Below are 22,792 nucleotides of genomic sequence, written 5' to 3' on the forward strand. Positions count from 1 at the left end.
CTGTGAAAAACTAAGTACACTCTCACTGCTTCCATAGGAATTAAGAGGGTAAGTAGGAGCCAGCTGCTGCTAATCAAATGCACTCGATTGACTGTTCATCAACAAGTGTGATCACCCCTATAAAACCAGAAGTTTTGGCACTTTGCTGGTCTGGGGCATTCAGGTGTGCTTTAACAAAATGCTACGATCTTCTCAGGAGTGGACATCCCAGCAGATTCACCTCAAAGTCAGATGGTGCAATGCTCAGAAAAACTGCCAAAAAAATCAAATCCAAGAGCTACATCTTAGACAGGCCTCAGTTAGCATGTGAAATGTTAAAGTTGATGACAGCACAATTAGATAAAGACTGAACAACTATGGCTTGTTGGGAAGGGTTGCCAGGAGAAAGCCTCTCCTCTCTAAAAAGAACAGCACGGCTTAAGTTTGCAGAGTTGCATTTGAGCAGTGTCCTTTGGACAGACCAGACACAAGTGGATTTGTTTGGTCGCAGTGCACAGCACTACATTTGGAGAAAATCAAACAACATATCAACGCAAACACCTTATGCCAGCTGTCAAGTGTGGTGGTGGAGGGGTGATTTGGGCTTATTTTGCAGCTGCAGATGAAAGTGGATTTGCATATTAGGGATTTGGTATATTTATATTTAAATATATGGCATATAAATGCATAATTACAAAAGCTACTTTGACTTGGCTGCTGTCACATGCAGCTGCTTGAAGGGCACTCCAAAGGATATCAATCATCTCTCTGTGCTGCATATATGAGCGTCTCCACAGAATAGCGGTAGATCCATCTAATATCTGTTAGCATGCCATCGCTCACGATGCATGCACAACATTTCATAAATCTGCCCTCATGTGTGAGTTGCGCCTCCTGAGGATTAACATCATTCACTGTTTTTCCCATCAATTTGCTAACTTCCCTGCCTTTCTCAGGGTCATACAACCTCTGTGATGCATAACAGGTTTACGACAAGAGGAGCATTTGTGAGATTGTTCACAAACATCCGTCTCCATCACGATTATCTGGATTATGTTTTTTTTTAAAAAATATGATTCATGCATCCCGATGTGGCAGTATAACTTCCTGATCCATCATGTTATTTGTTTTCAGCTGTTTTGACACTCAGTCCTTTGCATCGTTGGTCATATATGTTGTATTTTGTCATAGAAATATCACATGTTGACTATAAGGATGACTTACATTTACACTGGTATTTTCCATCCCTGTTGATCATTAGTCTTTATAACTGTAATAAGCTGAAGACATGTAAATCACTTATAGTTGTATAAAACACGTTTGTTTGGAGGTGTGGCTGTGCTTCAGTGTTCATTCAGGACAGCACTTGTCAAGTTAATCTCTGACCAATCCGACTGATCTTTAGAAGATTGTGCTTCTTAGCGTGCAGTGACAAGGTCCCTGTGGAGAGCGCTAATTCAGTAGATGTGGGAAATGCCACTTGTTGCCGGTCCTCCTGAGGAAGCCATTCCGGTTGCTATTGGTGTTGTTATATTATGCTCACCAGAGACTCTTTAGTTATAATTCTTCCCAGCCCTGATGAGTCAGAAGAAAATAACACTTGCCATGTAAGTACAGTGCTGTCCTCTCCATCTTATTTTTCTTTGATTTGTCATGTTTTAACAAACCTGTTAGTGGCTCTCCTGGTGGAATGCCGTCAAAAGGCCTCAGAGAACAAATGTACTTTGACTGCTTTACCTGCACAGGGGTTTCCAGACAGTTTATACATTTTAATTATATTTCTGCTGTGTGACATTAGGGTTCAACTGTTATTCACAATAAGCTTTCTTTTTGTAGGACAAAAGAGTAACACTTTAAGGGATATAACATTTCCATTGGTTTCTATGAATTTTACAAAATTGTTGAAGATTCTTTTTTTTTTTTAATCTTGGTATGGTCCTAGACTTCAAAACATCAGTGATTTGGAATTTTTTTTTATCCCCCAGGAGGTCACTGTATGGCCTATACCCCTACAAGTCCAGCATGATTGGCCTGGAGACCCTGGGCGATCCATCAGGTGACTGGGATATAGTGGAAACCATTGGTAAAGGAACGTACGGCAAAGTCTACAGAGTGACCAACAAAAAGGATGGGAGTCAGGCAGCAGTGAAAGTGCTGGACCCAATCAATGTAAGTCAGATTAAAGCGCGTTTACTGGAGGAGCCAGCTTCTTGCTATCTGTTTTCAGTTAGCAGTCTGTCATAGAACAGATTAGGGTTTAGATACAGTATCTGTTCAGGCTGATTTATTTTTGCAGAAATGTAATGTTGTGTATTTATGATGTCAGAAAGCTCGAGGTGTATGAGTTTATGCCTATGCTCTGTTTGGCAGCATGGTAATGGTGACCCTAAGCTATTTTGACTGTTGTGAAAGAAGAGCTAGCTCTGTGGATGAGTACCTATTAACTCAGTGGTTCCCAGCTTATCTGGCTTATGGCATTCTGAAATGACACTATGTGAAGATGAATGTTTGCAAACATCAAAATGATCCAGAAAAAATCTGTTGAATTTCTCTTCAACTGACTGCCGTAACATTTGTGATACCCTTAGACTATATAATAGGTAATGAAATCCTATTAAAGACTAATATATTTTGTAGATTTGAGCTTTTGCTTTTTTTTTTTTGGAGCCAGATGTATCTGAAGACTGTATGGGTGCATTGTTCAGACACAGATGCATGTTAATTAAGACCACATAAAGCTTCTTTTGGGTCATCCCTTATTGCCATAGTGGATGGCGCCACATATTTGACTTGCCTTTCCTGACGCAACCCCCAAGGGATTTGCGTCCTCTTGGTTTTGAACCAGGGATTTGTTGCATGTTAGGTGAATGTGCAAACCACTTAGAATATACAGCGTAGAATTAAGACCAAGTAATATACAAATTAAGGCCAAGTAAAATATAAATAAAATACCTGAATTTCACTCACTAAACCTGGAGCACAGACTTCTTGGATGTGAAGTTAGTAGATAAACTGTCAAATAATTGCATTTCAATAAGGAGAGATTATTTGGAAAAAGCAATATGATTTATTCAGATACAGAATTTGAATAAAAGCTATTTGAGATTAGACTCAGATAAACCATCACAGCGGAACGGAGACCCAGTAGTGATAGGAATTAGGATGCTGGTGATGATGAGGATGAAGATAAAGGCTTTGATAGGGCTCTGAGACATGAGGAAGAGTTGGGTTGCATGGATGCGTGTCTGAAAGGCACATAGAACAGAGGCTGACTGGCTCGCACAAGGTGGGAAAGAAAATGACTGGACTAGAGTAATGATGCCAGTAATGAGTTTGACAGCGTGGGACAGAGGAGAGATGCAAAGAATAGACTAGAAGCCTGAACACCCAGGAAAGCAGGCAGATGAGTGAATACAGATCTTCCTTATTGAACTTATGAATAAGCTCCATTACAAATCCTCTAAATATGAACAAAGATAGTTGAGGTGAGGTCTAAAAGACTGCCTGTTTAGGTAACACCTGTTGCTCAAAGCAACCACACTTTACGCCTTAATACAAGTTAAACAGGTGAGTTATGGAAGAATTCGTCCCCTTGCGGGTGTCCTGAAAGAATAATTGGAGATAAAAACACATTTTTTTCCACCTGGGTGTAAACATGTTTACTTCTGCTCCAGAGTTGAGCATTTTACTTTTTTTTTTTTTTTTTTGACACTTGAATGTTTGATTTAACACCAGCAGGTCAGTTTTTTTCATATTTCATTACCATTCATTCTTTCTCATCAGCATTAGCTGAAAAAAGAAACTGGAAAAGAAAGAAAAAAACAAACACCTTTTTGTCATCCATAAGTTAAACTTCTGGGTTATTATCTCAAAATTTGAACTTGCTAACTCAAGCTTCAGAAAAAATAACTCAAAATTAAGAAAATAGCTTGAAATTTTGAGTTATTAAGTGGAAATTTTGAGATGATAATCCAAAATTTAGAATTATGTATCGCGAAAAAACAGATAGCAAGGTTCCATAGCTGGGGAGTTCATTTTTTTTTCTTTTAGTAAATGTTTGCATGCAAAACTGGAATGGTGGACCTATAAAACTTACCAATTTGATTAAATTTAGTTCAGTTTTATTTATATAGCGCCAACTCACAACAATAGTCAGCTCAGGGTGCTTTATATTGTAAGGTAAAGACCATACAATAATACAGAAAAAACCCCAACAGTCAAACGACCCCCTATGAGCAAGCACTTGGCGACAGTGGGGGAAAAAATACTCCCTTTTAACAGGAAGAAACCTCCAGCAGAGCCAGCCTCTGGGAGGGGCAGCCATCTGCCACGACTGGTTGGGGGTGAGAGGAGGGAGACAGAACAAAAGACATGCTGTGGAAGAGAGCCAGAGATCACTGTTTAAATGCAGAGTGACGTATAAACAGAGAGAAAGAGAGAGAAAAGATGTGAATGATGATACACTGCATAGTGCTTCATGGGACCCCCCCCCCCCCCCCCCCCCCCCCCCCCCCCCACACACACACACACACACACACACAGCAGCCAAGGCCTCTTGCAGCATAACTAAGGGATGGTTTAGTGTCACCTGATCCAACCCTAACTATAAGCTTGATCAAAAAGGAAAGTTTTAAGCCTAATCTTAAAAGTAGAGATTGTGTCTGCCTCCTGAATCCAAACTGGGAGCTGGTTCCACAGAAGAGGGGCCTGAAAGCTGAAGGCTCTGCCTCCCATCCTGCTTTTAAAAAGCCTAGGAACCATGAGTAAGCCAGCAGTCTGAGAGCGAAGTGCTCTGTTAGGGTGATATGGTACTATGAGGTCTTAAAACAAAATGGGGTCTGATTATTCAAGTCCTTGTATGTGAGGAGAAGGATTTTAAATTTGATTGTGGATTTAACAGGGAGCCAATGAAGAGAAGGAAGCATGCTTGCATTTACGTCAAAGAGCTTCTGTTTATAGACGCAGCCTCCTAGAGTCATTTGCATGGTGGACTGTCTTGTTAATTGAATCTAAGGGCCTTAAACCATAGGCTGGGAAGCACTGATTTAAATTAAGGCAAGCGGATGTAATGCTGTATGTGTTTGCACTGCCAGGTGTTATCTCACAGTTAAACAGAAGAAAGCATAATTAAACCTACCTGAAAATCCTAACAGGTTTAATCACGCTTCAAAATCTATTCTGAATACCTTCTTTAACTGAGCCTGCACCTTCTTCTATAGTCTTTTTGGCTCATTGTACATTATTGACTAGCTAATCCTGTAGAAATAAAATCATATTGCCACAGCTTAAAGATGTATTTTAACTGCTAGCTTTATGCACATTAAACCTCATGTTTTTCCTGATGAATTATATAATACAACCACTGATCCGAGATTATTTATATGACTTCCCCTCAGTGTAAGTTTTATTGTTAGTGTGAGGAAGTTTCTACCTTGTAAGAACTCATAAAACTGTGACAGAAAACTCAACCCATTGTGTTTTTCTTTATAACTAACTTGTCTCAGCACTCAAGCCATTCAAACAGAGTAAGTTGCTAGTACTTTCCCCCCCCTCCATCTTGATGCAGTTGTGCTTGTACTCGCTCCTGTGATATATATCAACGTCTCCCCTTTTCATTTATTTCCTGTCATGTTAAATCTAATGCACTCTTACCAGAAAGTGTAGCTCCTGCGTCGGCTGTATCCTCTCTGTACGACTGTCCATTTGTCTGTGTGATAAGGATACTGTAGACTCTGAATTGGCAGCTTATTGTGGGAGTGTGACTCGGTCTGAGGCGAGCCTGTGATTGTGTCGGTGGAACAGTCCCCATCCTGGCAGCGCTATCCACCATGATGTGCCCCTGATGGCCATGAAGATGAAGCTGCCTCCTCTCCCATCCCTCTCCCTGATTAGGCTGCTGACACTATCACTCAGACATCCAGGAAGAGAAATTCTGCCTCTCTGACTGTTGATCTTCCCTCCCACTGAGATTTACTTTGATAGAAAAGTGCTTCCAGAAATAGTTCAGCACAGCAGCCCATCCCTTCCTTTTCTGCTGAGTTTATAACCCTGTCTTTAGGTTTCTTATTATAGTAGGCTAGTTCACTGAAAATGAAACGCAGCCTGAAATATTTAAGTACAAATGCACATTTTATAACATATCACAGTGTTGATTTATCTCTTTCCGTGCTGTACTTAAACACTGCTTGTTTGCTGGTACTGTTTAAAGGATGTGGATGAGGAGATTGAGGCAGAATACAACATTCTGAGGTCCCTGCCCAACCATCCTAATGTGGTGAAGTTTTATGGCATGTTTTACAAGTCGGACAACTTAACTGGTGGACAGCTGTGGTTGGTGCTGGAGGTGAGCTCTTCATTATGTATATTTGTATAACGTGTGTTGCAACACTTTTTTATAATATGTTGTGTTCCTGCTAATAGTCATTCACAGTAATGATTAATTTGACATGATGGGAAATTCTTCTTAATACTACAGTCACACTGGGGAGAACAGTGGTTGGATCGTGGCCTGACCAAAATTATTTTGGCCGTTGCACTGAAATCATTGTGTTGAAGGCAGGGACCAGGTCTGCAACCACATAGTCAGTTGCCGTCGTCAAAGTGGCTTTGGTCCATCAAGACAGCGATAAAACGGCAATCAGACTGCCATCAGTTTGCAATCAGAAGGGGCCAAGTTGGCAATTATACAATCTGTTTGTGCTCATTAGCTCTGACAAGCTCAGATTGAATGCAGTGTGTCGGCAGTTATTTTCAAAGCTTCACTAATCGGAGAGTGATTGCAGTCAGTCCGAGTTAGACCGCGATTTTTAGGAGACAGATTGCCTCTCACCAGGCAACCTGTGCAGTCGCCTTGTGATCAAAAGTGGTCGCCCAGAAATGACAAGTTGGTCTGCTTGCAAACAGTTTCTGATGGCAAAGAAATTCAGTGCAATCACCCAATTTTTTTCCTAGTCACAAGGAGGTTGCTTTCCTATTTTTACTTTAGTGTGACTGAGCCATAAGAGTTAGATCCTCATGTTTGTTGGTTACATATGAATCTACACTGTAGCCAGTCAGCTTAGCATAAGCAAATGAAACTAGCCAGATAGCCTGGCTCTGTCTGAAGCTGTCTAAATCTGGCTCTCAGCCCCTCTAAAACGCAATGATATTCTATCACTATTTAAATCTGTGCAAACAATAATGTGAAAAGTCAGCACGTTTTGGTCTTATTACCAGTCTTACACCTCTTGGAAGCTTTTGCTAATGTGTCTGCTTTGGCTCTGTGGGAAACATGTAATTTGTTTGTTAGGTTTGCCCTTCCATTTGACCACAGTAATGGTGAATGAAGCTGGCATTTAACTCGAAGACCACCCATGTCTCTTAATTCTTTCTAGGTAGAAAATGTCAGAACGGAAGAAGACTGCTAGTCAATAAAAACATTGCAAGTTTCAAAAATAAAGAAAATGAGAAAGAAAAACATGTTATCATGCATGTAAGCACAGTTAATCCATGTATAGTTATGACAAAGAGTCTATGTTACCTGAAGTCTTTACTTTTTCTTATTTCCTGACAATTTGGCAATTAAATGGCTTGAGTAAATGAAAACCTACTTAGAAAAACATGTTTGGATGAGCCCTAAAAAAATGTTTATATGCAGGAAAAAAAAAATCATTTGAAAAAGAAAAAGAAGCATAACTCTGTTCACCTGACATTTTGATTGGCACTCTCTTTAAAATGCTGCATTTTTGTGTTACTGAACCCAGATAGAGGTTTAGAACTCTGAAACCCTTTTTAATACAGATGGGTGACAAATGAAAGGAAAAACTTTATCCACTGAACCCCCACAGTGACGGCATCTTATGACGCTGTTATGCCAGGAGGGTCTTTTATGCAGGCATGGCTTTTCGCCTTGGATAGAAGGTCACTGCAAATCAGTGTAAAGTGTTCTGAGTGATCACCTTTACCCTATGATGAAACAAGATCACAGTGACTGGTTTGATTAGAAGTCACCAGATCTTAACTCATCTGAAAGCCTGTGAGAGATTTTGGGCTGATGTGTTCGCGTTCAAAGGCAGCAGTTTCACAGACTTGAAGAATCAAAGCATATTGACGCTGTTCTCTCAGCAAGTGGTGACTCAACACATTAACAACATACTAACACACTTTATGCTGGTTTTCCCCTTTATTTGTCACTCTTCTGTATTTTAGAAGCATTGACCCAAGACGCAGTTTGCCAGGAAACCCACCTACATGAATGTCAATGCAATCATGCCGCTCTGATTTCTCTAACTTGTATGTGTGGGCTAGCTCTCCCCATGAATCATAATCTGGAGTGGCGAGTGATGGACGAGTCACTGGAGTTTCTCTGTCTCCCTCCCAGCTGTGCAACGGCGGCTCTGTCACAGAACTCATCAAAAGCCTGCTGATGCGTGGCCAGCGTCTGCAGGAGCCTGTTATCTCATACATCTTGTGCAGTGCCCTCTTGGTAAGATGGCCCTCTGCAACGCTGCAAATAGTGGGGAGGAGGTGGGACGCAAACATGCAGAGAGCGTGCTGACGATTTATTTTCAGCTGGGGTGACAGGCGGTTATGAATGTGTCTCCTTCTGAGCAGCTGTGGGAGTTCTTTTATGTAGTTTGTACAGCTCAACTTTTAATGCATCATATTCAGATTTTTTTTTTTTTTTTTACATAAATTACTAATGGTGTGTCATGATTCATGCTCAGCAGCACCTTGCATTATCTGTCCTCTAACTTGAAAGGGGCTCCAGCATTTGCACAACAACCGGATTATCCATCGTGACGTCAAAGGCAACAACATCCTCCTGACAACTGAGGGAGGAGTCAAACTGGTCGACTTTGGTAATGATCTTTGAAAGAGGCAATTAAGCCAATCCAGTCTTTTCTCTGAATGGCATCGTTATAGATAAATGACTTTTTAAAAAAAATTTTTGTGACTGATCTTTGGGAAGTGTCAGGAGCTCATCCTCGCAACATTGTTTTTGAAGGCAAACACAAGTGCGGGATAAATCATTTAACCCACACTTCAGTCCCAGGCTCACCATAACATCTTTTAATTTATGGACCGTAGCCTTAGCCCAAGGCTATTATTGCTCATTTAAATTGCATTATTTGATCCTTTGCATATTAAAAGAAAGCTGCTCTGGCAAATGACTTTGAGTCACCCCCAGGCATGTTTATGTTCTCTGTGTCACGGAGATGAAGTGGACTCATGCTGATAAAAATCTGTCCTACATAATTTGAAATGATTATAGCCCATTATTATTGCTGCTTGGCAGGTTGCCACACTAAATTATATGCCAGGATTTATTGATTAGTTCAAATATTTACTGTGTGCTGTCATTTGTTCTTAGGAAATTCACACAAATGAAGTAAGATCAAATTTATATTTTCTTTTAACATTTTCTGTAGGTGTTTCAGCTCAACTGACCAGCGCACGACTGCGGAGAAACACATCAGTCGGGACGCCGTTTTGGATGGCTCCTGAGGTCAGAGTTTAAGGCTGCACACATGTTCATGTTTAATAATGCAGCACTAAAACATGCACATGTATTTTAGTGCCTGATGGATTTTTTATTTATTTTTTTTTAAATAAATGAGCAAAACGTGATATAGGTGTTAAACAGGGCTCCTCAGTTATTTCTGTGTGACTCTCTCTCCCATGTGTCATTGTGTATTCCCCTCCTATTCCTCTCCACGGCTGCAGCTCTTGAGGTCGCCTCAAGGTTAATAGCTGGGAGTCTGTGGCCCCTCGGCTTACTCTTTTGGCAGAAATGAGGTGCGGTGATTGAGCTGGTAGGGAGGGACCTCAGGGGCAATTAGAATAAACTCAGCTGTAAAATGTAGTGTCAGTTATAATTATTGACTGTGGAAAAGAGAAGCTCATACCCACAGCTACTGCACTGACCTGCCTTTCAGTGCTTTGCGTTTAAATGGGCTGTAAATAAGCTTGGCTGCCACTTTTTTGGCAGTAAGTAAGAGGATTTTCCAGGTTTGTTTTTTTAAAGATAATTTTCTTTAAATCATTACTCTGAATTCAGCACCATCTGGCAAAATACCTAAAAATACAAAGTGAATTAATCTCACGCCTCTGCAAGAAAAAGCATTTTGTAATTAGTGACAGTCTAAAATGGTCCCTGCTGTGTACTGTTTCCAGGTCATAGCCTGTGAACAGCAGTATGACTACTCATATGATGCCCGCTGCGATGTGTGGTCTCTCGGTATCACAGCTATCGAGCTGGCGGACGGTGATCCCCCTCTGGCTGAGATGCATCCAGTTAAAGCCCTCTTCAAGATCCCACGGTGAGTCCAGTAGAGGGCGCTCCTGCCACACAGCTGGAGGCAGTTGACACAACGACATTTAAAAAAAAATAAAAAAGCTTTTCCTTTTTGTCAGGAGGAAAATGCTAAACTGAAATTTACAATCAAAAGAATAAAAGGTAAAAATCACAGTGGCTTCTCTTAGCTTTAATTTTAGAAAATAAAAACTGAACTGCTAAGCTTTGTTCCATGCTTCTAGTTGGTACTGCATTTTCAACTTTCCTATCTGAAAGGCCGCATCTGCTGAATAATCAATGTTTAAAATCTTCATCATCAAAAACATAGAAGTGTTTGGCCTTAAAATTAATGCAGTGATTGAATCTGTAAAAATATTCACTGCTGGAAACAGTGTGTGCCTGATGATCATCTGAGAGCTTAGTGGCTACACGCAGTTGACCTTTTGTTATCAGTACAATCGTGCAATTATCTCTCAGTTAGGTAGAGATATGCCCCTTCTGATTGCAATTTGCATTGGTGATTAGCTCCATTCACATTGAGATGAGGCTGTCACCTCCTCCCAGTCACAATATTATCTCTTCCCTGCCAAGACTGGGGAGCACGCCTTGTGTAGCAGGAATTATGGGAGCTAACGCAGCATTTCATCAGCACCAAATTTTAACCAGAATGTAAAATAATTATAAGAGAAATTATGGCTGATGGCAGAGCGCATGGGTAAAATTTTTGTCAGGTTTTGCCACTAAAACACATTTATAACTTTTTTCTTGCTTTGAGATTGAGTTTGGAGGAAGATTTTATAAAGTAATTTGGGGTTACAGTACTGTGCAAAAGTCTTGAGCCACCCATCATTTCTTTATGTTTGGCGAGGAAACTGGGAAATGCGCAGTGATTTACAGGAACATGTACAAACATAAATCTACAGTATATAAGACAAGAACAGAGTTTGTACAGGTTAAAAGCTTAAAAGTCAATATTTGTTACGACCACCTTTATTCTTCAACACAACCTGAACTCTCTGAGGCAGCTTTCTTGTAATTTCTTTAAATAGTCTTCAGGAATAGTTCTCCAGCCTTCCTGAAGGTCAGTCAAAGCTCTTCTTTGGATGTTGGCTGCCTTTTGTTCTGTTCTCTGTCAAAATTATACCACACTGCTTCAGTAATGTTAAGGTGTGGGCTCTGGGGAGGCCAATCCATGACTGATAGTGCTACATTGTGTGTTTTTCTACCCAGGTATGGTTTTACTGCATTGGCAGTGTGTTTGGGATCATTGTCATGCTTAAAAAAATGAAGCCATTGCCAATCAGATGCTTTTTTATAAATGGCTGTAGACATTCACTGTTGCATCTCTCTTCTGACTTCCTAAATATATATTGATGACAGTTTGAAACATAAATTTCAAATTTGGATTCATCACTCCATCGTACCTGTTGCCACTGATTTTCAGTCCAGTTCTTGTGTAATTTGCATTACCTGAGTCTTTTCTCCCTGTTTCCCTTCCTTAAGAATGGCTTCTTGACAGCCACCCTTCCACTGAGACCATTTCTGATGAGGCTTCAGTAAACAGTAGATCGATCAACTGAAGGGCCAACTGGATCTCTCAGGTCCTGTGTCAGGTCTTTTGCTGGATTTTATTTAAGGTGACTTTCAGATACTGTTCATCTACTACAGATTGATTTTTAGGCCTGCAACTGCTTCTTTTGTCCTCTGCTTGTCCAGTTTCCTCAGATTTTTTAAGCTGAGATATGTCAAGTTTTAGGCTAATAGCTCTTTGGGAATCACAGCGTTGGTGCAAAAATACTATTTTGTGCCTGTCAAACTGTGTTATCTTTGACATTTTTCTTAGATTCAACTAAATAAATGGGAATCAATGATGTGTTTTTGTGACAGGCTGCTATTAACAGAGTGCCTAAAGATGCTATTGAAAATTGGTTCTTTGCTATGTTGTCTGTTATGTGTAGACACAACACTGGTTCATTCCCTTGGTTAGGTGCCTTTTTGATGCATGAATGATTCATAGGTCAATGTTAAGTGGCTTAACAAAAACTGAAAATTCCTCTTAAAATGGTCAGGTACCACAACTGAACTGGACTGAAAACTTTGAAAGACCTTCAGAAAGGAGGAGAATTACTGCTCAAGATCACAAAAAATAAGAAAATCTGGTTTCTTCGAAACAAAATATAAAGAAAGGAGGGGTCACGCAAGATTTTTGCACAGTACTAGATGGCTGGGTTCTGTCAAGTTGCAGTCATATTTCCTTATCAATCACCAGCCATAATATTATACATTTCACTTGACAGTTTTTAATCATTCTTTCAAATTTCTTAGAGCGTTTGGCCTTTATGAATATATCTCAAATGCTGATAGAACTGGAAACAAATATTTCAGTGACATTTCTCCTTCTCTTTTCCAATCAAAATATGTATTTTGGCTTTTTAGTGTGAAATGGGGCCTTAAAGATTTAGAGGTTGCTATAAATCACAGTAAATGTGTTGAACCATGAAATGATTCTGTTAACATGTCATTTATCTTATATATGTTTTCCCCATTGCTGCGGCAGTGCAGACAAAATCACGAGAAAAAAAAATGGCTTTTATGACTTTGTGAATAAGGAAATGAGTTTCACCTTTGAGTCTTCAGTGGCAGTGAGAGTAATTCATGGGGAAATCCAAGAGATTCATTGTCACAGGTTTTGATAATTGCATATTTTTTTTTCTTTTCAATTTAATATGTCTCAAACCATTACCAGAGGAGCCTGTTTCTGAAGTCTTGTCCTTGAGTGGTGCATGTTTTATGAAACCCGTGTAAGCGCTAAAACATGTGATAAGCATTTTCATCTTTCTGATATTTTACAGTTGCACTCAGTAATGTGTTTCCAGGCTAAAGGTTTCACTGTCATGCTGTTAATCTTTTCTGTATCATCCACTTTATCATTCTTCCTGCATGAAACACATCCAGATAGTAAAAAGCAAGACAAATATGCACAGTTGTGGATCACATTCTGTGCTCTCCTATGCTTTTTGCTGGACAGTCTCTCCAGTCAAACTGCAGATTGATTGCTTGCGTTTAGGGCCACATAAACACTCATGGGCCCAGCAGCAGATAGCCATTAAGTCACCATTTTGGTTCTGCTTTTTGTGGAAATTATTCTCATCCCAGCAGGCTCCCATGGACGATAAGAGAAGCTCTGACAGCTGTCAGCGAGGACGCTGATGAGCTCGATGAATTAGGGTCACCTTGGTAAATGGTCTGTTTGTGCAAAAGAAAAATCGGACACTTGATGAATTGTGACATCCTGTTGAAGCACACATATGTTTGAATCACCGGTGGATCATTGTTGTTTTTAATTTTTAAATTGAATTCAAGGTGTCCGTTTTTTAAACCATCACCCGCTGTTTGTTGTAAAGCAATCGCCTGTGTATGACAGATGTGTGATGTTCACGGTGACTATGAATGAAGGTAATGGAGCATGTCAGAGGACAAAGCTCTAAAATCAACTCCAAAACTAATTATAGATACTCAAGACAAAGATGGTGTCTGATATTTAATATGCGGAAAGGTTAATTGCTTGAGCCAGTGCTCTCTGTGCTGTACAGCCTGACAGTTTCCATGTAAAGTCAAACCAAAGTGTGTGTAAAATATGTTGTAAAGCAGCTGGCAGAGACTTCCAAGGTTGTGTTTATTCAGCCTTACCTATGCTGATATTAGCCACGCATTCGATGGTACATGTATGCATCTGATTAAGACCAGAACAAGCAGAATAAAAAAAAATGATGGCTTGTCAGAGGCAACAAAGGCTAATGAAATCATGCAGCTGAAGGAAAGGAATCCAGACTTGTGTGCTGTTGAGCGTTACATGTGAACAGATGTCAGCAGAAGTGACGTCACCTATTGCTTTCTGGATGCCACATTTTGGAGCCTCAGTGTTAGCGTTTTGTCTGCCACCATGTTGGTCTTTTAAGGCAAACATTGCCAAATTTAGACCAGAGGATGGAGTGCTAAATTGGTTAAGAAGCCGGATTCATAAACTGCACAGGAAGAAGATATCTGCTAATTAAATAGGATATTAATAAAATATTAATTTCACTCGCCAAAATGGCAGCATAATATTCTTAGATGGGCTGTACCACCCAGCTTATATGTCAGGTCAGTTAGTGGAGAAGAAGCCTTGCAATCAGCTGCCTGTATCGGTACACCAATAAGTGGATCTCAATTCTGCTCAATATTAATTTTAACTCTTTCTAAACTGCCGCTAGTAAGAGTAGATATTACAATTAGGCAATAAAAATGTCAAGATTTTATTACTATTTAATCTACATGCTAATTTTTTCCCATGTCAGCCCCAGCCTATCCAATCATGTAGTTGCCTCCATGAACAAATCATTCCCTGTCGCGGTCCCTTTCACTGAGTGCATTGCTGCCAGCCCCTCTGCAATCTCGTGGGAGACTCTGGGCTGTGCTGTGGACATCAAAACTCTTGTGCAGAGCAAAAGGGAAAAAGTCAAAATTGTTTGGTTTGTTTTTTAACTGAAGCTCCAGATTTCATGCAATGTCCTGAACCCATCTTGTTGCGATTCACCTTGAGAGGGACGCATTTTCAATTGTGTCTTTTTTTTTTTCCTCATTCCATATGAGCATGATAGAGTCCACCAAACCCTTTTTAATAAACTCACCATCAGAGAATGGTTTATTGTTTTCTGGGAAATCACTGAATTTGGCTCTTTTAACATGAGCATCTATGGAGATTGACCCACATTTGGGGCCCACCTCAAGTGACTACTTGAGGAACTACAGGTTTGGTGTGGCTTCATTTTTCAGTTCTGGAGCACCTCCAATGACAATAGAAAAGGCCACACTTCTGTAAAGAATAGGTCCTAGAGCTGCAGCACAATCAAAACCAGGACTTTGAAAAGCTGTAAAGGACTTTATTTTGTACAGCTTCCTTCTTTTGCAGGAGCAGCTGTATATATTTGATGATGACCAACCAGTTATCATTCCTCATGAGTTATGCATCTGCCTCAACACAACCCACCCAAACCTAACCACAACCCAAACAGAGGCACTGTTGGATTGGCCATAACTTAGTAGAAGTCCCAAAGCCAAAACCATCTAAAGTGTCACACATTCATTTGTGCCAGTTTTTACTGCCACTATTGCCAAGGTCCAGAGATTGGTGACCTCATAGATGGTTAATACTGTGATCAGTGCCTGAGGCTGTTTTTAGGCTGTGTTAAATACAAAATGTTGTCATTATAGTAATTAACAGGTTATAGATCTAAAGCTAATTTTGTCAGAAATCAGAAATGTGAACCTCGTCGTGGTACTACTGGAGATTAATTCAGCAATCTGTCCTCAAAATCCCTTGTCCACCAGCAACAATAAAACATTTTACATCTGGATGATCACAGTTGAACACCTGTCATATTTTCTGTCACAGAAGAATGGCAGAAATAATGCTGAATTTGGAAAATCTGTACCCCACCAATGTTTCACCAAATCGCTCATTATTACTGTAAAAACCTGCCACATCACCTTGGTTTTTTTATATATATATAATATAATATATATAGGCATTTTATGCCGAAAAAAAAGCCAATGTAGTGAAGCAACCATACACTTAATGTTCCAGATTTCCCATTATCTGACACTGATGATCCCTGACAGGAGATCACTGACTGGTTGGATGAGTTTCCAATCACCACTAAAGGCTTTTTTTAAATATCGTCACTTTTGATGCAGTTATCTTACCGTTCTCTGTGTGCTGTCCTGGACTGCAGCACTGGCGGTGTAGCCACCAAGGACATGATAAATGTAGCCATAGTTCCCTGTGTTCATGCATGTATGCTCAGAGAGGTGCTGGTGCTGTGGTGGCGGTGATGGATGAGCTGAAATTTTTAAGTGTGCGGTCCATTCGCTGAATAAGTCTTTATTTTGGGGCCTTGTTCTCTGTGAAACTTATATAAAGGCCAGTGTGTCTCTGCTTAGTGCCCTTTGCAGTATGTTCTAAAAGCCAGAAAATACAACAGTATTGTTTAAGGTATTAAAATTATTTTTATAATGATGATGATTATAATTACATATGCTGTTTCCAGTGTCTGTTTGGTGTGTCCAGAGAGGTTTAAAGCATTACTTAAGTTTCGGCCTGAAAAAAAAAAATGGCAATGTTTTATGTCCCATAGTAAATTTGGGACTTACAAATTATGCATATCAAGTATCATTTTGCTGACTTTATTTTTGTCTTCTTACAGCTGTCAGGGGTTGTTGACACCTCTCTGATTTTGCCTCGATCCACACTGAGTTGCGCCTGACAGTACAAGCTCTGCCTGGACCTAAATTTGAATAAGCCATTCTTGTTTACAATACGAGCCAGCAGTACTCGCAAATACTGAAGGAAAAATACGGCCTGAATTCGCTAAGCACAATGAGCGCTCTTGACAGTGTTATCAGCAGTGCGCTGCTATATTGACTTCGTAATGTATAAGCAGTATGGTACAACATCAAGGCGAGAACGTGTCTTCGGGCTCATATTAGAGGTTGAATTGAGGCAGTCAGTTACTGGCTTTGATCTGCACTTTGGAAAGGATTGCCTGTCTGAATTCTTATCAAAGACTCGACTAACTTAGTGCAGTGGAAAATGACAGATTTTGTACCCTAACACACCCCACCACCATCACCACCACTCTTGTCTCTTTAAAAAAGATGTTAAACATGTGCTGTGTTTGTCATAAACTAAACTGTTTTCATTTTTAAAAACTGTTTTTTTCCCCCTCATTGCTCTACTTGTCTGGCAGCTTTGCAGAGTAGCATGTGCGAACTAATTAACACAGTCAGTAAATGCCTTGACCAGTTGTGTCACTGTTTGCCTGACAGTGACAGAAAGCTCGGCCTCCAGCTGTCAGGCTGACAGCTCTTCGTGAAGATGACTGTACTCGGGTTCTGTCCAGCCTTGGCTCCTCATACAGACCTGCTTCCTGTCATCGTGCACACTTGAAAAGTGTTAGGCTCATTATGGATGGCCTCCGTAAATGCTGCTGACAGAGGTATAACTAGCTCCCATAATTTTGGCTCCCCAGTGGCAGATGCTTCCTGCCAGACAGTGGTGGAGCACTTATCATTTGTCACTTTTTCTCCGGCTGCCACAGACCTGGACTTCGACCAGCTTGTCCTCGGACCAGAAATTCTCAGAGGAGTCTGATGGTCACATCAGAGTGTCAGCTATCATTTGTCAAATAACTCTGCTTAGTCATCTACGGCAGTGGTCATTTTAACGTGAATGCTTTTAATAGTCGCTGAGTGTTTTTTGTTGTGTCTTTTTTTAATTTCAGAAATCCCTCGCCCACATTACGAAGTCCAGAACAGTGGTGCAGGAGTTTCAGCTATTTCATCAGCCAGTAAGTCTCCTCGAACTTCAGCCTTTCAGTCTTTGTCATCTTTCAGTGAAGATTTTGTAGAAAAGCAGTCCTTTTCCAGAAGGAGTTGTGAAAACACATAGAAGACAGAAACATTTAATATTTGGGCCTCCCACTGGGAAATTACAGATTTGATTCATGGTGACAAGGAACAAAAAGAAACATTACTGATTTGGACAAAAGGTGCTGTGGACAGAAGGCCAAACTGATTGGCCACAATCACAAAACAGATAAAAGTGAAACAGACCTTATGTCCTAAAGTGAAACAGATCTCTGCTCGTACAGCAGGATAATGATCCAAAGTGGGCCTCAACCTTGAAATACAAGCTGTAGCTTATGAATTGGCCCCTTAAACGCCACTGAAGTGCTCTGAGGTAATCTTAAATATGCTGTACCAAGGCAGCCTAAAGATACTGCATCTCAGAACTGGGGGTGGTTTTGGGGTCCCATTGTTAATATAACATACTGAGCTCATTGAGGGGGTAATAATTTTGAGAAGCTTAGGTGCTGGTATATCTCAGTGGTTTAGCAGGCAGACCGTGTGCTGTAAGGCTATCGCAGAGGCCCGGGTTTGAATCCACGGCGTGGCCTTCTACTGCGCGTCTTCCTCCTGTTATCTCTCCTATATTCTCTCCACTCTTCTGTTTCAATAAAGGTTAAAAAATATTTTTAAAATAATTTCTGAGATTAAAGTCATATATTTACAAGAAAAACTTGACATGCTCCAAAACTCTGTAAAATTGTCTGTTTCTTTTTATCAATGAACCATATTGCAAGTGTGGGTAAACCTCATGAAACCATAGACACTGCAGCTTGCCATGTATTATCACTGCAGTGGACAAATTATAACTAGAGTGATCACAGGTTTTTTTCTACACAGCATCAAATTCTCCTGAATTGAGTCTATATAGAAGTAAACCACTCTGAATGAGGTTAAAGCTTCTGCACATCAGGTATTACAATGCAGTGGACGGATGAAAGGATGCTGCTTGTCATCCATACTGCTGCACCTCTGCACTAATGTGCACGTGAGAGTCCTGATTTACTGCTGACTGAGCACTGAGAAGTGACATTACTGAGCAAAAACACACTTTTTGATTTTTTTCCTTGTAAATCTATAAATTCTTTGAAAACATTTTTGTCTTGTGAATTTGCAACTTTAATCTTGTAAATTGAGTTTTCAGAACATTATTTATTCTCTTCGCATTACCTCACTCCCCCTGACTGGTATTGATCATGGATTTGTAAGCAAGCATGGGTTAAAAAAAAAAAGAAAAATCATAAAACAAGAATAAAAAGACTCTCAGCTGGCTACAAAAAGCATTTGCAAGCTGTGATATCTGCTAGTGATTACGTTGGGGTTTGTGGGCACAGCTTTCTCAAAGTTTTCCACAATTAGTGTTTAATTCTTTGTGTGTACAAAAAACTTGTCATGTAAATCATTTTCCATTGGAAAAAGGTATTTTATTTAATGTTGCATTTACTTAGTTTTCAAAATCAGCACAATGTAGAATTGCGACCCTGAACAGGATAAGTAGAAGAGGATGGATGGATGGATGGATGGATTTCCACACAGCTGTGTCTTGAACAACTGACTTTTTTTTTTCAAATGTTTTCACTTTTATTTTTAGAATAACTAGAAATTGGCTCCAAGGTTATCACTGTTAACTAAAACTAAATAAAATAAAATGCAAAAAAACATTTGAGTTGCCTGAAATTAAAATAAAAAATAGACTTTAGAAAAAATATTAAAGTAACTAAATGATGTAGTTACAAAACTAAAATAAAATATTGTGGTATTCTGATTGGCAGTGGTTTATACAGAGACTGAGATGTTTGTATGACTGTGAGTCATGTGTTTGTATTGTAATATCTGTTCTGAACTTCTTAAATTTGTTCTATGCTAAGTAACCCACATATTACATAAATACACCTATTATGTAATAAAAAAATCAATAACCCTGATTAGCTGTTACTCATTAATTTATAGATGACTATGAGATAAATAGTCTTGACAATGTTATGCAGTATCTCATGGAGATTTATATTCACTAGATAAAGTAATACTGTCTTTCAAAATATGTTCATAAGGTACATTTATGCTTATAAATATATTTTTGCAATAAGTTAATAAATGAATAACCCCAAAAATATTTGCCAGTGTATTATAACAAAGAATAAATTTGCCAAAAATAACAGAAAAAAGAGCACTATAAGCTTTAAATGCTGCTGGGGAATATAATAATAATAATAATAATTTAAAATGTTATACTTTAATTTGTGACTCACTGCTATGAATAAAAGTATGAAACTTCAAATGAGAAAAGTCACGGTCTAATGTACAAAACAATGCAACCAGTGAATAATTGATGGAGACAGTTTTACCACGTTTCTCCTATATGGCTCTTTGTTTTTTACTTTGCAAGTCTTCTGCTGTTCATGCACACAGTATGCTGAAAGAAAAGCCACGCATCTTTTGTGATAAACTAGTTCACATTGCTTTTGGTCATGATTATATGACATCTTTTTTTTTTGGCCTTTTAAGGCTTGATTTGATCGTGTGAAGTGGAGAGAGAGACCACAGGTCAGGAAGCGATGGTCACCTGCTCATACACTGAGCCACCCATGCGCCCATGCTGTTTTAATCTGAACATCAGTGATAGTACATCACAGAAGGTGGGAATGTGCATGTAAACATAGAGGGAACCGAATTTGATATTTTACTGCCCGATTCTATCAACCTCGCTTTCTATTCATTGACTTTCATTTGTGTAAATCTGCCACAGAGGGACAAACTAATTCACCTGAGTTATCAGTGCTATCTGAGGCCCAGATAACTTATCATTTCCTCCACCGTGCAAGGCTAATAATGTCAGAGGTGGCTTGTAATGGCGGCCCAGAATATACAACCCTAATGTCTGCTGCAGAGAGGTGTGCAAGCCTGAACCGTAATGAGAAAATAAATTCAATTTGTTTGGAGAATAATTTGTGTAGGGATGGTTTCTGTTTGCATTGCTGGAAAAAAAAAAGAGAGTAAAGGGGGGGGGCAAACAGATCATCTGCCTCAAAGGCCTGTTGGTTTTTTTTTTTTTTATGTCACTTTAGTTATTGATTGGTCATGAGGCGTATTTCCCCTTAAAGTGGCACATAGTAGCAATATTACTTTTTTACAACGTCATTGTCATGGATTTCATTGGCTGCTCTTTGGATTGCAGCTCTGTAATCTGGGTTAATGGATTGTGTGATATCATATCAAAGTTAATCTCCTCAAACAAAGCCCACCAGAGTTCAATGTGGGGAGGCTGGACAATGTTATCAAGCTTTGCAGGCTGTTTGTGAACCCTCTTCAGTCCTGTCAGGCTTGGTGTGTGTGTGTGTGTGCGCGCGTGCATTTGCACGCATAGAGGAAACTGGGGAGGAGGTGGGGGGACTTCAGGATAATAAATCTATCACCGGTGTCTGCACTTGTGCAGCCAAAGATCTGACTTCTGTGACAAAGTGGCCTGCCGTTCAGTCTCCCAGCAGCACAGCCCTGCTAATAGCAACAACCTCTGCTTAATGTCCTGACGCTAATGAATTCATGGAATTAACTTTCTGAGCTTAAACTGATAAAAGAAACAGAATTTCAGTGTAGATTAGGTGGTAGGAGCTAGATTAGTGTTTTACTCCTATCTTGCCTCTGCCTGCAATTGTTGGTCTTTGGCTATAAATGAACAGTACAAGTGTGGATCTCTGATAGATGTATCATGGCACTCAGGCAGTGATTTCCAGTCTCGCAGTATATCAAAACTGTCAGAGGGCAAAGCCAAATGTGTTCTGAGGGTATTTCAGTGTGTGTGTGTGGTGCTGGAGAGTCAATATTAGAAGAGCATTTGTATCAGCAAGCTGACATCAGTGGCTGAAGGGTTGCTGCAGGCAGGCCAGGATCACAAAGTGACATCACCTACTGGCAAACACTGCACATCACAGATAGGACCTGCCGCTGTGCCACAGCAGGGCTTGTTTGGACTGGAGGCCATGGTGACAGTGACCATGTGGTACTCGAAGAACGATCGATTAGTGACCCACACTTAAAAACACTTGCAAGCAGCACCCAGCTCGTTTGAGTATCACTCAGTTGATTTAGGTGAATCAGCTTCCTGCAATGTTCAGGTGACTGCAGTTAGCTGGCTTAATTCACTCTGATTTATAGACCTGTGAAGGCTGATTCAGAGGGTTTTTGAGGTAACTGAGTTATTTTGTTGCTTTAAGGTGTCTGATAAAGGATTTTGAGGCACGTCCATCTGTGACCCACCTTCTAGAGCACCCCTTCATCAAGCAGGCCCATGGCAAGGATGCAGCTCTGCGTCAGCAGTTAGCAGCCCTCATCCAAGAGCAGCAGCAAATGGGCTGCAAAACCAAAACCAAGTGAGTACCATGAAATGTTTGTTTGCTTGTTTGTTTTAACATTTCCCTTGCAGAAGAAATAATAGATGCAAATATTACTCCAATTGGGTGTTGAAGATCTCTATTTCAGCTGATAGGCATTTGATTGGGTGTTGATATTTTTTCTGTCCAGTAGGGGGCAGGGTCTCATCTTCTTACACTTCAGCATAGAAATGAAGATGAGGCACAGTAATGGAAATTACAGTATGTGATTAAAGAGAAGTAAGGGCACTGTGACTAATTCAAAAGGAGTTATTGTGCAGAGAAACCTTAGATTAATAAGTCCCAATTAGTCCAGTGGATGTACTTAGTACACATCACTTCTCCACCCAATTAAACCAATGATGGAATAATTAAATATAGATTTACACCCAGAAATAGGTGATATGGCAGCTGTACAGCCTGCTCACTTTTAATCAGCTAATTAGTTATTTCCTTTACTAATTAAAATAGCAACTACCTTAGAACTTCCTTATGTGTATTTATAATGAACGGAGCTATATGAAGAGATACTTAGAAAGCTAAATCTGCATGGCTTCACCCTGATGCTCTCATGGCAGCAAGTGACAGAGCAGAAAGTCTCCTGTTTACTGGAGAAATACTGACTTTGGCATTGCTTAATCTTCATTATAAAGGAGTTTGCTGAACCTGCCCTTGACTGAGAGTCTTGATGTTGTGCCAGCTCTGTTTACTCCCGGGAGTGTGC

General features: G+C 39.9%; 1 protein-coding gene across 1 annotated transcript in view; it reads left to right on the forward strand.

The window, feature by feature from the left end:
* Positions 1-22,792, forward strand: part of myo3b (myosin IIIB) — an 81,110-nt gene that overhangs the window by 5,508 nt on the left and 52,810 nt on the right. Inside the window, exons 3-11 of the mRNA XM_030759018.1 lie at positions 1,965-2,148; positions 5,484-5,504; positions 6,188-6,322; positions 8,339-8,443; positions 8,720-8,819; positions 9,390-9,466; positions 10,135-10,280; positions 17,578-17,643; positions 21,913-22,068. Of these exons, the coding sequence (XP_030614878.1) occupies positions 1,965-2,148; positions 5,484-5,504; positions 6,188-6,322; positions 8,339-8,443; positions 8,720-8,819; positions 9,390-9,466; positions 10,135-10,280; positions 17,578-17,643; positions 21,913-22,068 (990 nt within the window). The remainder of the gene's footprint in view (positions 1-1,964; positions 2,149-5,483; positions 5,505-6,187; positions 6,323-8,338; positions 8,444-8,719; positions 8,820-9,389; positions 9,467-10,134; positions 10,281-17,577; positions 17,644-21,912; positions 22,069-22,792) is intronic.

Source organism: Archocentrus centrarchus, chromosome 21 (genome assembly GCF_007364275.1).
Source record: "Archocentrus centrarchus isolate MPI-CPG fArcCen1 chromosome 21, fArcCen1, whole genome shotgun sequence".
Taxonomy (NCBI): domain Eukaryota; kingdom Metazoa; phylum Chordata; class Actinopteri; order Cichliformes; family Cichlidae; genus Archocentrus; species Archocentrus centrarchus.